The following is a 23,873-nucleotide window of genomic DNA, read 5'->3' on the forward strand; positions in this document are numbered from 1 at the left end:
GAAAAAGTTGTATTCAGTCTCAAAGTCTGTTCATACCAAGTGAAAGTTGCACTTAACTTCAAAAGATAATTAATCCCAAGTGAAAGTTGCATTTCATCCTAAAGTCAATTATATCAAACAAAAGTCTACCTAGCTTCGAAATAAGTTCATATAAACAAAGGTTGTGTTCAGTTCCAAAAATTTGTTAGTAAGCAAAAATTTAATCTAACTCCGAAAGTTAGTGTTTCATAAGCGAAAGTTGTATTTCACCTTGAAAGTCGAATCATACGAAGCGAAAGTTCGCCTAGTTGCAAAAATAATTTTGTGTAAGTGAAAGTAGTGTATAGTTCTGAAAGTTTCTTCTAACCAAGAAAAAGATGCATAGACCACCGAAAGTAAATTCGTCCCAAGAGAAAGTAGTATTTTTCACCCCAAAAATCAGTTCCCAAGCAAAAGTAGAATTCTTCACCTTAAAATTCAGTTCGTATCAATTGAAAGTTCGTCTAGTCCTGAAAATCTGTTTGTACCAAGTGAAATTGCACCTTGTCACGAAAGTCATTTCGTTTGAAGATAAAGTTTGTCTAGCTCCAAAAATAAGTTTGTACAAGGGAACATTGTGTCCAACTCGAAAGTTTGATCATAATAATGAAAGTGGCATTTACCTCTGCAAGTCAGTTTGTCCTAAGTGAAAGTTGTGTTTCACCCGAAAGTCAATTCGTACCAAGCGATAGTTCGTCTATCACCAAAATAAGTTCATACGAGCAAATTTTGCTTCCAACTCTGAAAGTTTGTTTATACCAAAAGAAGGTTGCATCTAGCTTTGAAAGTGAGTTTGTTCTAAACAAAAGTTATCTCATCCCCAAATATATCTCATATGAAGCGAAAGTTCATCTAGTCCCAAAAATAATTTCATAAAAGCCAAAGTAGCTTATAGCAACGAAAGTTTGTTTGTACCAGGTAAAAGGTACATCTAGCTCCAAAAGTCATTTTGTCCCAATAGAAAGTAGTGTTTCACCCCAAAATTTAGCTTGTTCGAAGCAATAGTTCGTCTAGCCCCAAAAATAAGTTTGGAGAAATGAAAGTTGCTTTTAGTCCCAAAATATGTTCATACCAAGTGAAAATTGTATATAACTCCAAAACTAAGTTTGTCCCAAGTAAAAGTTGTTCCTTGTTTTGAAAGTTAGGGCCTGTTTGGATACCAGGAGCAGAACTACTCTTCCAAAGAACAGGAGCTGAAGTACTCTATGGAGGAACTGGAAAAGTAATTCTGTGTAGAAAGGGCGTTTGGCAATCAATTCTGTGAAGTACTGGCAGAAGTACTTTTGTGCTGGAAGTCTGTTTGGGAACCATACTGACTTCTCATGACTTCTAGAAAAAAGACCAGAATACCCTTATATTATACCAGTTACTGTTTTTTATCTTTTAGTGTCATAATATGCTTTCAAACTATATTGTTTTTGACATTTTAACTATAAATATTAATATAATATAATATAATAAATATTAATATAATATAATATAATATTTTAAATATTAAATATTAATATAATATGTTTAAATCCATTATACTCAAAATTAAAAAAAAATTGACAGACTGTTTTTGACATAGTATGACATAATATTAAAAAAAAATTTGACAGACTATCTTTTAGTGTCATAATATGCCTTCAAACTATACTGTTTTTGACATTTTAACTATAAATATTAATATAATATAATATAATATTTTAAATATTAAATATTAATATAATGTGTTTAAATCCATTATACTCAAAATAAAAAAAATAAAAAATTGACAGACTGTCTTTTAATGTCATAATATGCCTTCAAACTATATTGTTTTTGACATTTTAACTATAAATATTAATATAATATAATATAATAAATATAATATAATATAATATAATATTTTAAATATTAAATATTAATATAATGTGTTTAACTATAAATATTAATATAATATAATATAATAAATACTAATATAATATAATATTTTAAATATTAAATATTAATATAATGTGTTTAAATCCATTATACTCAAAATTAAAAAAAAAAATTGACAGACTGTCTTTTAATGTCATAATATGCCTTCAAACTATATTGTTTTTGACATTTTAACTATAAATATTAATATAATATAATATAATATTTTAAATATTAAATATTAATATAATGTGTTTAAATCCATTATACTCAAAATTAAAAAAAAAAATTGACAGACTGTCTTTTAATGTCATAATATGCCTTCAAACTATATTGTTTTTGACATTTTAACTATAAATATTAATATAATATAATATATATTTTAAATATTAAATATTAATATAATGTGTTTAACTATAAATATTAATATAATATAATATAATAAATAATAATATAATATAATATAATATTTTAAATATTAAATATTAATATAATGTGTTTAAATCCATTATACTCAAAATTTAATTTTTTTTTAAAATATTAATAAATGTTTCTTTCATTTGATTTAAGGGCAAATGAATTAGGAATATTTTCATAGAAAATTAATAAAGCTAAGGGTATTTTGGTAAAACGAACCGTTAGATTTTGACTCCCCGCAAGATGAGTTTTGAGAAATAGGTTTTCTCGACTTCTTCACAAAGAGTAATTTCTTGCTCTTGCGCAGAGTAACTCTTCGAAGGAGTTGTTCATCAAAACGCATCCAAACGACTTCTAACTCCCCGCAAGAGTCAGAAGTAGCCAAGAAGTCCTATCCAAACGCCTACTTAGTTTCTACAAAATGAAAGTCTAACTCTAGTATATTTGTAAAAGAGAAAGTAGCGTCCAACCCTAAACGTTAGATCTTACCAAGTGAACAGTGCATCTAGCTCCGAAAGTCAAATTCATCAAAAACGGAAGTAGCATTTTGCCTCGAAAGATAGTTTGTAGCAAGCAAAAGTTTGTTTAGTTGTGAAATAAGTTCGCATAAACGAAGGTTCAATCTAGCCACGAAATTTTATCTAGATCAAATGAAAGTTGCATTTAACTCAAAGGTTAGTTCGTCCAAGGCAAAAATTGGGTGTCCCCTAGAAACTCAATTCAGACAAAGCAAAAGTTATAGTCAATCCAAAAATCAGTTCATATTAAGCGAATGTTGCATATAGCTTCAAAAGTTAGTTTGTTCCATGTGAAAGTTGTCTTTTGCACCAAAAGTAAATTCATATTAAGTGAAAGTTTGAAGTCCCGAAAACAAACTTGTACAAGAGAAAGTTGCACCCAACCCCAAAAATTTGTTCGTACAAAGCAAAAATTGATATTCTCACAAATTGACCTGACCCAAGCAAACCCCAATCCTACCTAAATCGGTTGGGATTAGGATCTAACTAAGTTTCTGACTAGATAAAATTACAAAATGGTTAATACAACACTAGAAAAAAAAAAATTAATGCAACTTTTCACAAGTCATAATCAAACTCACTAGCAAATATAATGGAAATAAAAGAAAATTTATGGAATGGTTAAGAGTCGTGTTGGGTGACATTAGGGTTTATTGCAATTTTTTTACATTTTTGATGTGGGGTGCGCCTATAATCGTAGATGTGCTTCCTCAAGGCACAAGTAAAAAGCATCTACGATTATGTGGGCACCCTCCATGTTAGAAATGTAAAAATCACAATAAATCCAATGTCACTCGAGCATTAGTGAACAACTAATACTACAATAGAGAGAAATTTATGCAATTATCAAACTCATCAACAAATATAATGGAAACAAAAGAAAAAATTAGCTGAAGTTGACATCTCAAACTCTAGTTTCGATGGGAATATTTGGCATGTATGTGGTATCTTAAATCCAATGTCAGTCAACCATTAGTGAATGGCTAATACAACACTACACAAAGAAATTTATGCAACTCTCACAAATCTTAATCAAACTCACCAATAAATATAATGGAAACAAAAGAAAAAATTAGTTGATGTTGACATCTCAAACTCTAGTTTCAATGGGAATATTTGGCATGTACGTGGTACCTTGACATACAAGAACAACAAGATAAGCTTGACATGGGATGGGGCTAACCCTACAATAGTAGTACAAAGGACTCGAACTATTAGTCCCAATTTAATCTTAAATCACAAGCGATATGATTCGTAATTTAAGCAAGAAGTGGGGATTTAATTGTCATTTCGTCCAATGAAGCGTAAGCATAATACGTCCTGATTTCGCCAAGTAACACACTCTTTATGCCACTACCTAATCTATTAGCATCACAAATGGACGAAATACTGCCACGTGGCCATTGACAATATAGTTAAATTTTTTATTTTTTTATTTTGAACTTCATACTAATACCTACATGATTGACGATTTCTAACTACTTTTTCAGAAATCTTTCATCACCCACCTTCGCCTAAATAATCAATCACAATTTTTTGTAAGTGAAAACACGTGGCAATATAAAGAACGACCAACACAATGGACAGGTATTCGAGACCAACATCTCAAATTTCCTCTAGTCATTAATATATATACTCTCGAGTCTCTCGGGACTGACGAGACTTGAGAACGGTGGGTGGGCCGTGAGCGGAGGGTTTCGAGGAAGTACGGAGCATGAACACTCTATTCCACACGTGCAACTCGCATTTGCGACTCATACGCGAGCCTTTGAAGTGCGAAAGGAGGATCTGTTACCGCGAGAACACTAGACCGAAGAGAGTCGGTCTTACCAGGACGACAGGAGTTGGTTTTGGGAGGACGGCACGTGCGATGGCGTCTGAGACAGGAGGATTAAGGAACACAGAGGAACTGAAAAAGGGAATAGCTGAGTTATACGACGAGTCTTCGGCTGTATGGGAGGATATTTGGGGAGACCACATGCACCATGGATTCTACGATCCGCACGTGCAAGCTTCGATTTCTGACCATCGATTTGCTCAGATTCGTATGATCGAAGAAACTCTCAGATTTGCTGGTGTTCCAGGTTCTCTTATCTCTCTCTCACACATACACACACACACTCTCTCTCTCTACCTTATCTTTTGGGGTTGCTTTGTTGGGTTAATTTAATGAGTCCGCGTAGCCTTACTAAAACACGATCGGATGCTTAGGGTCGTAGAGGACAAAATTCTATGAATTAAAAAAAAAAAAAAGTCGTGTTAAAGTGACCTCAGCGGCTACATCTTGACGTGGCGCGTGGTGGCGCGCATGTCCATGATGTGGGCGGCATCACATCAAAGTCGCTCGTGTCGTGTTAGGTCACTCCACTAGTACTCAAAGAAATTAGGGAGAATTGAGTTTGAAGGACTCTTTATCGAGTATATGTAACGAATAATCTCTATTAAATAATATATATATATATATATATATTTTTAAAGAATTAAAAAAAAAACACCTGAAATACCCTTTTAACATTTTCACAATTTTAAAAAGTGTTTTCCCTTTGACAATTGTACAAAGGGTTTCATCTAAAAATGCAGGGAGTCCGTTCAAAAACTCAATCAATTTATTTAGTTATTAATATTTCTGTAAAAAAATAAAAAATTAATATTGTATTTATTAAAAATTAAATTCAATATAATTTTATAAGACACAGTTGTGTTGACTTGCTAATTTTTGAGTTGAATCAATTCGATGAACATTCAAGTTGAATTTTTAAATTATATTTTAATTATTTATATATTTTAATAAATTTAATATTCATAAGTCAAATTATTTTGATGATAATCATCCTTATTTATAAGAGATGATCATAGTTAAGGGACATGTCATTAATTATAAAATATAGGAATAATTCAAATATTCTCAAATAAACATATTCTTTTAAATTTCAAAAATCATTCAAAGGGTAATTGTGGTATTTTTATTTTAAATTTTTTTTTTAAGTTAATATTTGATAAATTGAGTATTAAAGAGTCCATATTTTTTTAGAAAGAATTTTTTGATCCATATTCTTAAAAAAAGTAAGGTCTTTCGGGGTAATTGTCCCAAGAAATTATCATGGGTGTCAATAGAAACTTAAACAGTGGTACGTCGTTAGACATTGTGTTTCCAACCAATGATGAGATGGGGAGATATTCTCTTTGTAAACTGATCCGTATGAATAAACTATAGAAACCTGTATTTTTCTTCTCATCTCAGCTGTTCGTTGGTCTCTTGGTGTCCAGCGTCGTTGAACCCTAAAAAAAAAATACTTGTCGATATGATCTTGGTAGGACCCACTTGTCAGTGGGTGCACGTGAACAGCCAGATGATCTCAATTATTGGAACCGTGGACCCAAAATGAACAGTATTGCCTTATTTTTCTTTATTATCATTAAAGTCGTGATAATCTGACTACTTACCTGACGTGACAGGGTCAGTTATCGTAAATTTGCACTCTTCAGGATACACGGCTGCACTTCCTTGGAATTGTGTATCCCAAGGAACGCAGATCTACTATCCCAAACTTGTCACGTCAAGATAGTCGATTGAGTTTGCCACGTGGGGTAGTCAGATTATCACGATTCTTTTCATTATTGAAAATTTGGAATCTCTTGGTGAGGTAAATCTCTCCGTATTTGGGAGTGGATCGATGTCAACGGTTGAGGGAGATCCACGTCACATAAGATAAAAAAAAAAAAAAAGGAGATTATTTGCCACTATTTTTGTTAACGACACTCCAATTCTTATGTAAATCACCACACATCTTGAGGTGGAGTTAGCAAAAGTTGGTGTGGTCATAAAATCGAGTTTGTTAAAATATTGTGGGCCGTCTATTTTCAAAACTGTTCATATATATATATATATATATATATATTATATATATATATATGGGGACGGTTCAGCAGCCCTAAAGTTTGCTAAGTTTGGTGCCAAACATTTTTCAAAATATGGGTTAGAAACTTTGGAATGAGCTGATTTTTTGTGAGGATGATCTCTATGATGAGGAGATCATCCTCACTAAAAATCAGCCTATTACAAAACTTCTGACCCCATAAAAAATGATTTACAAAAATTGGACGGTCCACGATTCTTCTGTAAACTAGGGTTAGAAGTTTCAAAATCAACCTATTCCAAAACTTCTAACCCCATCAAAAGTGATTTGCAAAAAATGTTTGGCACAAAACTTGGCAAACTTTAGGGCTGTCGAACCGCTCCCTGTATATATATATATATATATTTACATCTCATCTACACCATGCTTTAGGTGTTGATCTACACTGAACATACCTTATAATTCTATTACAAAAATTCTCAATCATAATGGGATCCACATCATTTTAAGATATTAAATGCTCATATGTCTAAACGGCAAATATTAAGATGCATTAAATATACCTTGGAAATAAGCATTTGAGGATATTTTTGGTAGGAAAATAAAGTCTGGAGTTGTATTTAATGCATTTGCATGTATGCCCTTGGGGGACATGTTTACAAACCTCAATACTTGTTATATCCTCTCTACTCTCAGCATCTATTCTCTCCGAAAACCATTGATCAAACCTAAAAATGTTTGAGAAACAATTTCCTTCCAAACTCAAATCTTACTATAAGTTGTTGAGCTCAAAGGGATTACCAAATTTGCAATCCAACACCAAAGTCCTCTAGATTTCATGGAAAAATCAAAATCAAAAAATCAAAATCAAAAGAATAATTTTTTGGGATTGATCCAAGATTTTGAAAATGGACAGCTATTGACTCCCACCTAACTCCCAAATTAAAATTTAATGGTGAAAAATGATTGTTTTTAAGTTGTTATTATTATTATTATTAATCGTGTTTTTGGATGCCACAAGGTTAGTTCAACAACCCTTAGTAAGATTTGAAATCTTACTAAGTTAGTAAGGCTAGACTTACTCAAAATGCTCTATATATAATTTATTTTTTTAAATATGAGTTTTATCGTGAGATCTAAAAGGTTGTGGTGCAGCCCAATGATAATTTTGGGAGAGAGAGAGAGAGAATTGATGTTGAGAGGAGAGAAGATCTAATTGGTATTTGATTTAAAGAATGAGGGTATTATAGGTATTTAATCTTGTAAATCCTACCCCAAGGTTGGTTGAGTAATAAACTTGATAGAGTAAGGTTCCCTTGGACTTGTCAGAACTCCGACAACTCAAAGGTGGGTTTTGTAATAGGAAAAAAGTTTGTCGTAGCCCATATCCCACTTAGAAGTTGAAGTTTTAGATGTCTCATTTATGTGCCTATGTTTACTTTTGGTAATCTCATTCTGTTCAAAGTTATCTATGGAAGAGAAACATTAAATAATACCTTTATGAAGAAGGTATTGCTTATAGAGACTACCCATAAATTCAAATCCATTATCACTAATAAGGATCTTTTATTTTGCATCAAAATAGGTTTTCACATAGCCAGCCTGAAAATAAACAAACATTGCATGCTTTTCAAACTTACATCTCATGGGGTAAATCCAAGTAAATCTGCAAGTCATCTACAAAAATAATTCACCAATGATATCTAGATCAAGATTGTCATAGGACACGGCCCCCAAACATCACTGTGTACCAAATAAGGTGCTAGTTATAGTTCTGAAACATTAAACTGGAACTTTTACTTAGTCGACGATTCAAACTTAGAAGAAGTTTTATAAATGTAGTATTGAAAGAAAGGCAGTAGTAGTATTTTATAAGTGTGCATATTTCATATTTGTGGATCTGAGATTTTGTTTCACTACCCATTTAAAATCTTTTGATATTTTAAGTGTGAATAGGGTTTTTGATTTTGATATGGACCTCAATTTATTTTCCTTATTTGAGTATTATACTAGTAATTGATGCCATGGATTTTTATTTTATTTAGTAATATAATAGATTTAGGTGTTATTTGCTTTCCTAAAATAACATTTAATAAGTAATTCCTTAGGAATGGATGCAAGAGTTTATTTGAAGGGGAAATTACTTAAAGGACCCTGACGGAGGGATTTCTTTCTAAATAGTCCTTGAATTTTGGGCGGTAGCTTGATAGTCCATTTAGTCAACTTTTTTATTGTCGAGCTCACCACTTTTTATCTATTGTCGAGTTCAATATTTTTATTGTCAAACTTACCACTTTTATTTGTTGTTGAGCTCACCAATTTTTATTGTTGAATTCGACAATTTTTAAAAAATGCTGAACTTGACAATAAAAAAGTGGTGAACTCGACACTGGTAAAATCCACCTATCTTTGTTTTTCGAGTTTTTCCGACTAAAATACATGGAAAAATCAACTAAAAACTTGAGATAAAGACTTGCCTAGATGATTTCAGAAGAACCATCCTTGATCGATTTTCATCCAAAAATGAAAAAAAAAAAAATTGAAAAATCTTATTTTACATAACGTCTTCAAAAAACTTGGAAATGTTTCTTCTTCCTTCTTAAATCCTTTCCGACGGAATGGAGTCTCCGAAACATAATTGGGATACCGAAAGTCCATTTTTTTTTTACAAAAACTGTGAGGTTGAACGGTTAGGGCATTCAATCCTGGGAAATGTGGCGATGAGGTCCAGGGGCTGGTAGAAAAGAAAGTTATACTAAATGGACTATTAAGAGAAGCCCTAGAACTTGAGGACTAATTAGAAAGAAATCCCTACGCAAGGGTCCTTTAAGTAATTTTCTCTTATTTGAACTTGTTGTAATGAACACAATATGAGTGAAGAATTTGGCTTTACTTAGGATTTTGATGACCCTGGAAATTTATCTTGAAGGTCTTGATCCTTTATAGGAGATTGTTTTTCTTCTACTTTTATTTGATTTAAGCTAAAAGAAAGAAAGAAAAATAAGCTGCTCAGGTTTCTCAATTTTTTTGGTGGGTTGGTTTCTAGAGGACTCAATGAAGAGGCCCAAGACAATAGTTGATGTTGGGTGTGGGATTGGAGGCAGCTCAAGATACCTAGCAAGAAAGTATGGGGCCAAATGCCAAGGAATCACCTTGAGCCCCATTCAAGCGCGAAGGGCACAAGAACTTGCCATTGCGGAAGGATTGGCAGATAAAGTAAGTGAGCCTTTGTGCTTTATAAACCATACCACTACTATCTTTTTTCTTTAAACATGAACTTGGAAATGCAAGGTCTCATATTTCATCCTTAGTGACACAACTCATTATGTTAAAAAATCCTAGGTACCCATCATTCAATGATTTCAACCTATGAAAAATCTCCTCCAAAACTTGACCCGGCTGAGTTTTTCAGGGTGATTTGTCTCTGATATCATTTGCAACACCAAATCAGACCCATTGAGTGATGGGTTTTTCTTTTTTGATAAGACCATCGCTACCAAATGAGTAACTTAGATGTCCGGTAAAAATAAAAATGTTGACAGTGGTTGGAGGATTTAACAATTCTGCATGGTTAACAGGTATCCTTTCAAGTTGCAGATGCACTTCAGCAACCATTTTCTGATGGACAGTTTGACCTTGTTTGGTCCATGGAAAGTGGAGAACACATGCCAGACAAAACTAAGGTATCCTCTCTCTTCATAGATTATCTTAGAGTTTTTTTTTAATTGCTTTTAAAAATTTAAGATACAAGTCAGAGACTCGGAATGCCTATTACAATATTTGTGATGCAAATGCTGTTATGCACGATAAATGTATAGAGAAATTGATCTAAGAACAATAAAGAAATAAAATGAAGCAAGATGCAATCACACACCAAACACGGAAATTTTTACGTGGTTCCCAGAAGACTGAGGTGCATCCACAGATCACACCAATTCCACTATGAAGAGAAAATTCACAGTTACATATTATACCCTTCCACTGAAAATAGATATCTATACCCCCAAGAAAACCTAACTAGGGTTTTACATAAGACCAATGAAATTGCGAAAATACCCTTGGAAAAAATAGCTTGACCGGTGGGACTCTTGACTTGATTTACAGTACCTCTTTATTGACCAGTACCATCAGGTTCCACAAACCATATTAAAGTAATCTTCTAATGCTAGAGAACCACGTGATGATTGTTCATGAATTATCCACCCCATACATTCAACTGATTCTAGTACTTCTCTATTGGATTTTATTAAGAGCAAGAGCACACCTGTTCGCAATCAACGTGCAAGAGTGCCTTAGTGTAACTAAGAGGTTCCCTACCCCATGTTTCTAATTCATAAGCATGTGGATATCGACAAATCAACTAAAATTCTCCGTATTCAAATATATATTTTTTTGATACATAGGTATCCAGACTTAGTCCAACTAATCCCATGGACACACCCGTCACCACTTCCAGCACGTGCCTTGTGTACCTGGCCTCTTAAAGCACTAGGGTGGTGGCCAACAAGGGGTGAAGTGATTCGAACTCAGGACCTCTGCTTCCTGAGGCATGGCCTTGGCCATCTCCCCAACCCTTTGTTGGTCATATTCAAATATAATGATCTCTTGAACCTTTCTCTATCTCCATTTTGAATTGATTGTCTAATGTTACTCGATCTCTCTGTTTAAACTGACAGTTTGTGAGCGAGTTGGCACGTGTTGCATCACCTGGGGCCACTATAATAATAGTAACTTGGTGCCACAGAGATCTCTCGCCCTCTGAGAATTCCTTGAAGCCACAAGAGACAGAGCTTTTAAGAAAGATATGTGACGCATATTATCTTCCGGCCTGGTGCTCTACTGCAGATTATGTCAAGTTACTTGAGTCCCTCTCATTGCAGGTACAGTCATCTACATCTAAGTGTAGGTGTGCCATATGTGTGATTGTATGTATGCAACATGTCATTGTTAAGTTGAGAACCAATATGCAATTTGTCCCACCTAGAAGATTCTTAGGTCAAAAGTTCATTTAATTAGTTAGTTATAACCGGCCAATCTATACCCTTTTCAGTTCTTGTTCATTCACATTCCACTCTTATCTTCCAAACGAAATCAATGGATTGGGTGGTTAATATTTGAAGTTTGTAATTAGTTGGGCCTAGAAGATCTCGAAGACATGATAAACCAAATGATGTTTACCAAATCTTCTGCATTGTGCCACTTATACACCATATCGAGGCGTGAGGTTGCCTCGGGACAGGGCTTTCCAAGACACCCTATCAACTATTATTAGAAAATGTAGAAGTATGTAACAGTTTTGAAAAACATTGAATAGTCTACATCTTCTACATTAATGCCTTGTGTCGAAGGCGTGCACTTTACATGCCTATGCTGGTGGGGGTGGCAATTTTCAGTGGGTATAGCCTTTTTTCAATTTCTTTTCCCTCCCTCTCCAACCTTTCCCAACCCTCATCAACAAAAACATCTTACTCCATTTATTTATTTTCATAATTTTTCCCCTAAATTTATCTTACCATTCATTCATTTTTAACTTGTATTGTTAATTTCCAAAGGCATTCTAGTAAACATTGCGTGGCCATGCTTGATGATTGCACCTCACACTTAAGTCATTAAAGTGTTTCGCATCTTGCCTATGTTCAACGACATTGATACAATCTAGTGTCCATTAGGAAACTTAAATACTTAGATACACAATTATACATGCAATATGTATAACCAACTGGATCCATTGAGGCAGGATATCAAGTCAGCGGATTGGTCAGACTATGTGGCTCCATTTTGGCCTGCGGTGATACGCTCTGCTTTAACATGGAAAGGCATCACTTCATTACTGCGAAGTGGTAAGCATTGCATCCATCACATCTAGAGCTTCTTAATTTTCTTTTGTTTGTTAATTTTCATTATTTTCTTCTAATCGTCGTCATGGGTTACTCAGGATGGAAAACCATAAAGGGAGCACTGGTGATGCCGTTGATGATTGAAGGCTACAAAAAGAATCTTATCAAATTTTCCATCATCACTTGCAGAAAGCCTGAATGAAAGAAAACCAGAGACAATGCTATTTCAATTATTTTTGAGCTAGAATATTACAACCAATAATTTCTGGATTTTTTTAATTATATATATATTAATAAATTTTGACATGGAATTCTAGTCTAATGGTGAAGCTAAGGCCATGTGTGCACGTGTCACACCCTTTTGATCTCTATCCCTCGATGATTGCCCCGACTTAACAAGTAATGCTCATTGAACGACTAGATTGACTTGCATGTGTTAAACATCAAGCATTTTTTTTTTTTCTTTTCGAGAGGATTTTAGTGATAACTTGAATCATCCTCACAAGAGATATTGGAATCTATCATTCAAATCAATTTGAAATAAGTGTTCACTTAGGCCTTGTTCATTAGAGTTTCAGGAGTCAGTTTTTTTTTTGCTTTTAAGTCAAAAAAGTCAAATAAATGACATTCGTTTAGACTTTTTTGACTTCCACGGATTTCAATTGAAGTCCAAAAGTAACTCTTAAAAAAAATCGTCTAAGAGGAATTTTTTCAAATGATTTTTACGGGAAATAAAAAACATAAAATAACTTAAATATAGTTACCAAAATACTTTTAATCTTTAATTAAATTTTCAATCAAATTTAACCTTAAAAATGAAATGAGATTACTAAAATACCCGTCATTTTTATCAAAATATCCCTTATCTTTAATCAAAATTTCAACCAAACTTAACCTTAAAAAACAAAAGGAAATTATCAAAATACTGTTCATATTTAATTAAATTTTCAACTAAAATACCCTTTATCTTTAATCAAATTTTCAACCAAACTTAATCTTAAAAAATAAAAAGGAATTACTAAAATACCCTTCATCTTTAATCTAATTTTCAACTAAATTTAATCTTAAAAAATAATTTTTTTTAATTAAAATACCCTTCATCTTTACTTCCAAGTTTAAAAAAAATTCATCATCACTACTTTATTACCAAAACACCCTTCATCTTTATGTGGATGTTGAATTGTGTATTATGCAGGTATTTTCTTTATTACATGTTCATTTTTAAGAGAAGATGTTATTGAAATTTCAATAAAATTATAAAATTTATAAATTTATTTAAATTGAAAATAATTATTTTTATAATTTTTTAATATAAATTTATTATAAATATATTGGGGCGGATCATGGGACATATGTAAAAACAATGGTTTTTCAAAATATGGGTTAGAGGTTTTAGATTAAACTGCTTTTTTGTGAGGATGGTCACTATGATGAGAAGATCATCTTCACGAAAAATCAACTCAATCTAAAACTTCTAAATCCATCAAAAGTGATTTACAAATTATTGACAAAAAATCGACGATCCACATTCTAAATCACTTTTAATGGGGTTAGAAGTTTCAGATTGGATTGATTTTTTTTTTTTTTCGGATGATCTTCCCATCATAGAGATTATCCTCACAAAAAATCAGCTCAATCCGAAACTTCTAACCCATATTTTGAAAATTTATTAATGTTACATTATTTTTACATATGTTTTTCCATGCCCCTTAAAAATTTATTATATAGTATAATTATATATTTATTAAGGTATTTTGATTATTTTTTGTACATTCTGGATGTATTATCAACATTAAGGGTATTCTAATCATTTTATCAAAATCCAACAATAAAAAATTGTCAAACGAATATCAATTTCTGACTTAAATGCTTCTGTAATAAACATACTTATACTATATGTGATTTTTCAGACTCTAAACTTCTGCTTCTTCCAGAAGTTAACTTTTTGAATCTAGAATTGACTTCTGTAAAGAACAGACCCTTAATTTCTATTTGACTTCTAATATATACATAAGATAGTGAGTATTTTTTTTTTTTTTTGAAAATGATATCAATTTTCACGTCACTTCAACACGATTCTATATTATTATAGTAGCACATCTTGACGTGAAAGTGGATAGGAATTATAGATGGTTTTTCATTATGTATCTTGAGGAAATATCTGTGTTCCCATACACTTTCATGTCAGGATGTGCGATGTCCAATCTTGAGGTCACTTAAGCATTATTCTGTTCTAATTTCAAATGAAGCAGTTGAGAGCTTCACACGTTTCTTAACCTTCCTCTGCCTCACCCGGCATACTTTATACGTTTGTGTATTCTAGATCTGCACATCTCTAGGATTATGGTGTGCGAAAATTGGAAAATGCAGACATGTAGTCAACTTCGCTTAGGGGACCTAACAACTTTTCATGTAAAAATTATGAGCTGTTCCTCTCTCGCTCTCTTTCTTCTCTCACATAACACACCCATGCCCACATCCAGAGCCACACGCACCCACAAAAGACAGCATGAAATATTCAATTGAATTGGAGGACAGAAAAGGAAAGAAAGCTTCTAACCCAGAGAGTGGACCCTCAAAGAAACACAAACAAGAATACACAACTACTATTGTCTACAAAATATTTGGAACCTGAGAAACCAATCTCTGCTGCAACTCCGTGATCTTTGTGCATAGCTCCATCTTCTGCTCCTTGTAGCTCTGCAGCAAGTACTCCTTCCCTTCTATAACTTCCTTCAGCTCTCCAACTTCTCTCTTCAACATCTCAATCTTTTCTCCCTTACCTCTTCCCTTGTCGACAAACTCCACATCACTCTCCCCATCGACAAACCCATTCACATGACCATTTCTTCCCTCAGCCGACCAGTCTGACCAGTTCCTGGCCGTTGGAGGCTTCTCATGGTGACCCACTTCACCGACGCAATGATCTGCTATGGCCTTCCTTAGTCTTTGGATCTCTCTCTCAGAATCAAACAGTTCCCTGTTGGCAGTGTCGATCTGCGATTGCAAAAGTGTGGAATGTGACAGCTGAGCATTGAGCGAACTCTGCAACTCTATGATCTGATCTTGCATCTCTAGAATCATCTCATCCCTTCTCTTCAACTGTTGTCTTAGTTTCTGTATCACTTCTCGCTTGCTGAAGATGTCAGAGCCAGATTCAGACACACATGGAGAATCTGAGCTGTTTGAGTGGTGAAATGGCTTCCGAGGCAGCTCGAGACGATCAGGGGAAGATGCCCACATCACACCATTTTCTCTGTTGGAATCTGAGGCAGGAATTGCCACCAAAGGAAGTATAGGATCAGTTTCTTTCAGCACCGGGACACTGGGTTGACGCTTAACCTCCACCGTGCCTTCTGAAATCCCTGATTCAAGATCCAAATTGTATGAAATAAGAAAAAAAGGTCTAAAGCAGGTTAAGGAAACGGTACAACTGTACAGCAGCTTGATTGATACATAAAGCACCTCTAATGTCAATATTAGCTGGTTACTCGGTGGAGTTACAGAAATGGATTCATCATTTCCTTGACTTCATTTCTTCCAAAATGTGTACTCTTATTTAATGGTAAAAGACTGAAGGCACTAGATGAACATAGACATCTTAAACCAACTCAGTGTAAAGCATGTGTGTCCATTAAGGCATATTTTGATGCAGACATGAACAGGTCTATCAAAACAAAAAAAAAAAATTTAAAAATTGATTATGAACAGAGTTCACAGTAGGGGCAATTAACAATATAATGGGTGTACAGACCAAGTTTCAGCACCAAAACCATGAGGAGAAATCTGACAGATCACCTAATGACACTACTAAAGGGGGGTACTACCGTTGGTCCAGAATTGATGTTAGTTAAAAATTAAGGGGAAAATGTTGGAACAGCCAAGTTCCCATAGATCCATGAAGGTGTACTTCAACAACAAAAATAATAACCAAAAAATAAAGAGAAGACTTAATGATTTTGAGCCCAAGACTGGAGAGAAAAAATAGTACTAGCACGTCCATCAAGGTCTTCTCTTCTTAGCAAAGTAAAAAAACAATGGTTGCCAACATTACTAGCCAAAAGAACCGTGCATAAACAGGTGCAAGAATAGTAAGAACCTGTCCAGAAGCATCCAGAACTTCTAAGATCTGGAAGTGAGGTATGTATACCTTGTACAAGATAGTTGCAAGTGGTACGCTGTGTTTAAAAAGTATCTCAATATTGGTGTGTGATGCAACCAAAAGATTCTTGCTTGGTCGGATCTAGACAACTTGTAGAAACAGGAAAATAACAAAATTCAAAAAAATATCGCAATATCGCAAAAATTTAAGGCAAGGAGTTCCGTACAATGAAACCGATTCTGCTAGATACGTTAAAAATAGGGAGCCTTTTTTTGCAGGGGACCCAAGAGGGGATAATTGGATAAGAGAGTGCCAAGCCAGAGGGGAAGACCTATTCAGGATAATGGCAAACAAACAATGTCCTAAATTGTATTGCTAAGTGCCTGTCTGGTGCCTATTCTTTGGAAAAGTGCATCACCTATGAGCATATGAGAATAATGACCACCACAGAATATCCTTAGCTTAATTGCTAATTGGCCGTGAAAACTATTAGCACAAGTAAAACTGTCACCACCTACAGTCTGCACTTTTGAGTTTGCGGTAAAAACTTGAATTCATGTTTATTATAAATTACGATATCCACTAATGATGCTTCTTGACTACCAATATTCAGGCCCATAAAGCTTCGCTGGTCTCATTGCCATCGTATAAAATTTTCTGTTTAATCTGATTGGTAGTGTCTTTCATCTAGCACTCTAGAAGCACACCTCCACTTTATCCATCCATAGATTCGGAGCAAACCTGGTTCGTAGGTGTAGGAAAAGATAATGTGTTTCTTGGTTCACTCGTTTAGTTATATTCATGAAGAAAAAAATTTACATAAATTTTAAACAGATAACACAAACCTATCGGTAAAAAAAAATAATATAAATTGCATTAAAATAACAAAACTAAAAACATGTATATATCCTAAAAAGTACCACAGCTAATAGCCATTGTCGTATCAAGTACAAGTGTCCTATTAAGCAAACACTATCTATCAAGTATTCATATTCAAAAAAGCATTCAAAAATGTAAATGTTCATTTGGTGACGGCCAGAAGATGATAAAAAGAATCAAGAGCTTTATGGAGCTGAATGTTGGGTGGCCAAGAAGCATCGTAAAAATAAATGGAGATGGATGAGTGGAAAAACTAGGAAAGACAATTAGAAATGAACAAATTTGGTAAAATGTAAGTAGCCCCAATAGGCGATAAACTATGAGAAAGTCGACTGAGATGGTTTCGGCACATTCAATGAAGGCCTGGTGAAAGCATATGTATGAACACTCTTTCAATAGCAGAAGATGTGGCTCTGGACAGAGCAGGAGGAGGAAGAACATGATTCATCTACCAACCCAAATGCATGAGATAAGGCTTTGAGGACAATGGATTGTAAGGTGTATGGCAGAATTCCTTCTATGTTTCCAAACCAAGAAGAAATAGAGAAATTCCACAATGAAGAATAAGATTGATAAAAGCTGAATTTTGAGTTCCTGCGCAGGTCGACACAATTTTATATATTTACATTGACTACTATGATACATTTTTTGACTACGTTAAAATACCACATTTCCAAATATATATATATATATATATTGAGAGATAAAATTTGTCCTAAAGTGTCAGATATCCTAAAGTGATTTACAAATTAACGGTGAAAAAATGACGGTCCACAATTCTAAACCACTTTTGATGGGGTTAGAAGTTTTAGATTGGGTTGATTTTTTGAGAGGATGATCTCCTCACCATAGAGATCATCCTCACAAAAAATCAGCCAAATCTGAAACTTTTCAGCCATATAGGAAAAATTTTGTTTCCCAACATTGCCCCCTAAGATTGTCTGCCGAACGGGACCCATATACATATAGGTAAAGGGTCGATGTTAGTAAGGTGAAATTGGATTCAAATCTAGGGGCTTTGAACTTAGGACGTGGGAACAACACTCCACACATCTTACCAACTTAGCTAAGTTGGCACTTGACTTTTTCCAAATATGCTAGCTAGACTTTACTCTTAGTGTCAAAGACTTCAAAGTTAAAAAGAATCTTCAAGTGAATATTGCCTGATGCATTTAACTCTATCGCAACAATTCATATACTATAAATCTTTAAAGGGTACTATTTCATTGCTGTGGGTTTCTCAATGAATGGGCTAGTACAAGCCTTTAAGAGATTAATTACATATTCACCTCAATGTCCTACTAATATGGCAGTTGCTCATAAAGAAGAGTGAATGTAGGTACACATATGCACACTCGCACACAGAAAGAGTTGAGTCAGACCTGAATGGCAATTGTAACAGCCATCTTCATCTTGTGTAAAAGAATACACATTTGAATTTAATGTGCAAGCTCCTGACCTCCGTTTGTCAGTAGATCTTCCACTTCCTGAATTGCCAACATCAAAAGTTATGAGAGGAAACAAATATACAACTAAAACATTACTGAGGAGTTGTAAATTATTAGACCTTTTGATGAATTACTAGCATTGTCCGGTCGCTTTGTATCTAAAGCCTGTTTGAGCTTGTATCCAAGCCGGATAGATAATGTACTCAACAAAGCACCACCTGCAATAAGGATCCAATTTGGCCCCTCACCTTGAAAATTCTTTGATTTTTGAGCTCTAGGATTCCCATTTGCTTTTGGTCTCATTTTAAGAGCATGCAGGATGTAAGTTGGAAATGCTTTGAAGCATCCAAGTATGGCCTACATAAAGAATGCAGAAAATCTTCATTGCTCTCTTAATAGTAGAATGAGGTCAAAGTGCAGCAGAAATAGAGCATCATTAAGTAAATTTTAAGATTTTGATCAATTTAATATGTTATATAAATTAGCAGGCATCACAAATATAAATGACAAACACAATTTAATCAGCACCTTCAACATAGAAAACCTTAACAAAGGATCAGAGTGTTGGACTTCACCTTCCACGATGTTCCTTAAAAAATAAGCCCTTGCGCAGTTGAATCACGTAAGAAAATCCAAGCTCCAACAAGTGGGAGGATTAAAAATTCGTACAGGGTTTTTAGGTAATGAGGCTACGATAAAGTTGCTCATAAGCTATTTATGTTTGCCTATAAAAAACAAAGTTATTTATGTTCAATAAATAACATTTGGTAATATAGTATTGATGGTTTTTTAATTTGATAAATGAGTACTCCCTTCAAGATGATTTCATTCTATGTTTATTTTGATTTATCATTTATGGATGGTTTATGACTTTATAAGTCTATTTAGTATTCTAAATTGATGTGGACCATTTGTAGACATGCAACAGTTATTAAATGCATAATGTTTGTGAATGTCATGCAAGTCGAATGTGTAAGCCATATAGTTGCAGAACTTTTATGAAATCTTAAAAACTTCGAAGGAAACCAAATATAAAATAGAAAAAAGTACACCTACTAAAGCAAAAGGGGAAAAAAAATTATGATGCAAGTATCCATACATGGAGATTTTATTTGGTAAAGTACAGACAAATTTTGCTGAAAAAAAAAAGAGTGAAGACAAATTGTATCAGAAATTTAAAAAAAGCAAAAGAAAAGGAAAACTCCCACCATACAAAGATCCAAGAAGAGGAAAGCAAAGGCAATATTTATCCTAACTGTCAAAGAGAAAAGAGGGCCCAAGCTTTACTAATACAAGTTTCCCCCGTCTAAATATAAAATACTCAAATCTTACGACCCTAACAAACTAACGAGGTGAAGCAGCCCAAAAGTAAGACAAAAGTATTAAGAGTTTGAAGCAAAGCAATTTGAACAATAGGAAAGAAAGTATACTTGGGCTTAAACCCATAGCTCAGTTGGTTTGATACGTTGCAAAACAACTGTGACCTTCGGTTCAAGTCCAGCTTACACATAAAAAAAGTATACCTATCAAAAAGGAAAAAAGAGAGACAGGAAAAGGAAAAAAAAAATTGATGAAAGCATTCAGTATATTGTGAAACTAACAGCTTTTTGCATTTTCAATAGATAATGACACCGACAAATTTCAGAAGATGTTAGCATAACTACTTGTGTAGCTGCTATTCAAAAAGCAACTGCATGATAAGCAACTCATGGAAAAAACAATGCTAGTTATTTTAATTATGATTGATATTATTACTATGACAAACATGTTTGCCAAACATTAGTATAGAAAAAACACACACCATAAAGTGGTATTACAATCTGTGTTTGAAAGGGGGGGAAGAGAAAAAGAAAAAGAATGTTCCAAAGAATTGCATATTGAGGTAATATCCAGCAATAGAATTAGGAGGCAATGTACAATTGCGCATACTTGGTTCGACTCTGCATGAATACTTCCAATCTCGAATTTATCCTTCACGTCAATCATTAATAGCCACACAAAGGTCATGCTTCGTGGATTAAACCTTGTCAGGAATGTATGACACTTAAGCCTCACCAAGTCATGTCTTAAGCCTCTAGGCATGATGAAGCTTAAACCTTGCCCGTACATGGTAATTGGTCTTGCAGAACAAGAAAATCAAATTTTCTTTTCTTGTCTACCTATTTTCCAGAGAAACTTTAAAACCCATTTTTTCTGCCCTAGATTTTCCATTTTAGGAGACCTACATTATGCTGCCATTTCTCACCTGGTTTCAATTCCCCAACCTGACGGATTCCTTGCCAAAACAAAACAAAACAAAAAATCCAAATATACACAAACAATCAAATTATTACCACATGTTTGAATAAGTACTTGTAAAACTCATTTTCCTCCCTTCTTATGGACAACCGTACATTCAACATCATTTTTAATTATTCTCTTTAACTTTTCTTTTAATAAGTACAAAGTTTTATCAAGGAAAACAGAAACTAGTACAACCCAAGGAGTTTGAAACAAGGACATGATAATAAAGTCTGTCCACAACTAACTTCAGATACTTCTTTACGGTTTTTTATAAAATTTCTTCTCACAAAACAGACACACACACACACATAAAGCAATCCAAGGAAATTTATTTTCCTAATTTGTTTAAAAAGTATTTTTGGCAAAAAAGTGAATTTTAATGCCAGCAACCTCCCTCCCTCCCTCCTCATATTTTAGAACACCAATCAATGCAAGCAACAAGCTAGAACTCAAAAGGAATTTAATAGACTAATGAAGATATCCCAAAATTTTGGGATCAAATGAAAAATCATGTCCCTTTATAAAATATTGCCCAAAGCCATGTATCCTTCTCATTCAAGTGTATTCATATTTATGCTTTTAGGTTCTGAACTATCTCAAAATGTTTCAGCCCAGAACAGAATGAAACATTCAAGGTCTCGGATTGTCTAGAAATGTTGTGGTAGAGACGGTCACGATTTTCCTCTTGACTAAAACATAGCATCGAAATGATATTATAACTTTATTTGTATCCACTAACTACCTCCGTCCACATTTCCCTTCACTCTTTTAGAACCTTCAATTTGCACATTCCTTCTAATTGGGACTATAATCGACTTTCGTCGCACATGACCAAAGGATCTCAATCAACTTTCCCTCAATTTATCACCTCTCCTACACTATATACATTTCTAATTTTATTTTTGTAACTTATCATATATTAATTTATGCGTGCGAAAGTTACATAGAAAGTTTTAAAAAATCTTTTAAGGGAACATGAAAGAATCTACCTTTGCGTAGATATGCATTAAGTAGGGGTTTAAACGGAAAGTGTCGCAATTAGAGTTATGAGCTAAATGAAACATCAATTCATACCATTACTTCTCAATATCTTTTTCGGTCGTGATAATATGGCATATTAAAGCTTTTTGGGAAATTTCTTAAGGGGCTAATGAGTAACACATGACAATGCCATGATTTGAACAATTAGTCGTTAAGAACCGATAGAATTGTAGAAAGAACGGCAATAATTGCAAACAGTTAAGAGTTGAGTTGGAGCAATGAGTCTCCCTAAGCTTTTCAGGTCAACTCGAGCCATTCCCAAGTTCCAATTTTGAGTGTTAGGGTCCAGCCCACCGTGGCGCCCCAGATGTTAACATTAGTATGCACTTCTGCCATGTTTCTGACAAGGAAAGATTCACTCGAGACCAACATGCCAAAGGCATCAAACATGTTTCTAATGTTCACGTCAGAGAAGGGAACTTGTAAAGTAAGCCTTCTCTACCTTTTTCATAAGCAACTATTTAAGTCTTACTTTTGTAGCTAAGATAGACGCTAATCACCCATTGAGATTTTGTGAGAACTTTAGGGTGGAATCACATCTAAGAGTTGTGCATAAAGGTTCAAATGCTAAGCACTTTAATTTGTGCTTTGTAAGTAAAAATGGATTAACTTGCTCCACCATTACACATTTCTGCACCCAAAACCTTCATATCGATTGATCTTTCCATTAAATCGAAACTTCCATAAAACCAACCATCATTCTAAGATGGATCCGTACCTTTCTCCGGAAAATGAAAATCAGAAAACCTAAACATACATACATCCATCCATTCTTCTAAATCCAATAGAAACGAAATGGATTACAAATATTAAAAATAAAAAAAAACCCTAGAAAAGAAAACAAAATCAAATTCCATCGAACCACATTCAAACAGCAAAATCCAACAAACAAACAAACAAAAAAAAAAGTAAATCAGAGCAAAATTTCAATTAAACATAGCAAGTAAAAGATTCAACCAACCTCATTCAACCAATTTCCGAACCTCTATGGCTAGGGTTTCGACTATCTTTTTCCTTCTGTGTAGCTGATTAGCCGAAATAAGAAATTAAAAAAAACAAAAAAAACAAAAATGGCCGAGCCGAGTGGCTTTCGTTTCGCCTCTTATTTTTTTCCCTCGGTTTTAGCTGCTTAAGCGAAACCCTTGGTGATTGATTTGGCGGCTTCGCCTATGACTATTTCGAAAAAAAAATTCGTTGCCACGTCACTACGGCACGTGTACGGTTCGAGGAAAGTTTAATTGCGTCCCCAATAAATGCTATAAACAAAGTGTTGAAAGCATCCGACTAGCCTTACTTATATAGTGAGGGAAAAAAAGTTCCTATTAAGCCTCATCCACCGTCAAAATAACCTCGAGATCTTCGTACATCTCAAGGTTTTGTCTTGCGAATCTCGCTGTCTTTTGTCTGTGGACGAGGCTTAGTTAGGCCTCTTACATCACTATCTTAGTAAAGGGTTTCTCATGTTGAAAATGTCTTCTATGGGAAAGATCTGAGCTAGTTTATTAAACCATCTACGCATTTCTTACAACTCACACCATTCTCATTTTACGAGGTTTGTCGATTCATTGATTTCGAATTTGGGTTCATGA

At 34.0% G+C, this 23,873-nt stretch overlaps 2 protein-coding genes across 3 annotated transcripts; one reads left to right on the top strand and one right to left on the bottom strand.

Moving 5' to 3' along the window:
* The first annotated feature begins 4,392 nt into the window (after nt 1-4,392).
* G-TMT (gamma-tocopherol methyltransferase) lies at nt 4,393-12,837 on the top strand. The gene is made up of 6 exons (XM_086458053.1): nt 4,393-4,921; nt 9,741-9,910; nt 10,273-10,377; nt 11,371-11,574; nt 12,432-12,534; nt 12,630-12,837. The coding sequence occupies exons 1-6, from the start codon at nt 4,552-4,554 to the stop codon at nt 12,731-12,733; spliced, it is 1,056 nt and encodes a 351-aa protein (XP_086314179.1). The 5' UTR covers nt 4,393-4,551; the 3' UTR covers nt 12,734-12,837.
* Nucleotides 12,838-15,034: 2,197 nt separating this feature from the next.
* LOC147391685 (uncharacterized) lies at nt 15,035-23,439 on the bottom strand. Of its 2 annotated transcripts, XM_086458480.1 has the most exons (5): nt 23,246-23,439; nt 20,391-20,483; nt 19,080-19,317; nt 18,895-18,999; nt 15,035-15,896 (listed from the first exon to the last, which is right to left on the bottom strand). In XM_086458480.1, the coding sequence occupies exons 3-5, from the start codon at nt 19,261-19,263 to the stop codon at nt 15,145-15,147; spliced, it is 1,041 nt and encodes a 346-aa protein (XP_086314606.1). In that variant the 5' UTR covers nt 19,264-19,317; nt 20,391-20,483; nt 23,246-23,439; the 3' UTR covers nt 15,035-15,144. The 2 variants fall into 2 exon arrangements, with proteins under 2 accessions (XP_086314606.1, XP_086314605.1); XM_086458479.1 differs by lacking the exon at nt 20,391-20,483.
* Nucleotides 23,440-23,873: the final 434 nt, after the last annotated feature.

This window comes from Akebia trifoliata, chromosome 11 (genome assembly GCF_017979445.1).
Source record: "Akebia trifoliata isolate Shusen 1 chromosome 11, ASM1797944v1, whole genome shotgun sequence".
Lineage (NCBI taxonomy): Eukaryota > Viridiplantae > Streptophyta > Magnoliopsida > Ranunculales > Lardizabalaceae > Akebia > Akebia trifoliata.

What these genes read in the sequence shown, in the direction of transcription:
- G-TMT (XM_086458053.1), top strand. Translation starts at nt 4,552, where the DNA reads ATGAACACTCTATTCCACACGTGCAACTCGCATTTGCGACTCATACGC. An exon ending in CAGATTTGCTGGTGTTCCAG is followed by an intron (nt 4,922 to 9,740) that starts GTTCTCTTATCT and finishes GTTGGTTTCTAG; the next exon opens with AGGACTCAATGAAGAGGCCC. An exon ending in TTGAGTCCCTCTCATTGCAG is followed by an intron (nt 11,575 to 12,431) that starts GTACAGTCATCT and finishes CCATTGAGGCAG; the next exon opens with GATATCAAGTCAGCGGATTG.
- LOC147391685 (XM_086458479.1), bottom strand. Translation starts at nt 19,263, where the DNA reads ATGAGACCAAAAGCAAATGGGAATCCTAGAGCTCAAAAATCAAAGAAT. An exon ending in TGCTAGTAATTCATCAAAAG is followed by an intron (nt 19,000 to 19,079) that starts GTCTAATAATTT and finishes TTGGCAATTCAG; the next exon opens with GAAGTGGAAGATCTACTGAC. An exon ending in CTGTTACAATTGCCATTCAG is followed by an intron (nt 15,897 to 18,894) that starts GTCTGACTCAAC and finishes ATCTTGAATCAG; the next exon opens with GGATTTCAGAAGGCACGGTG.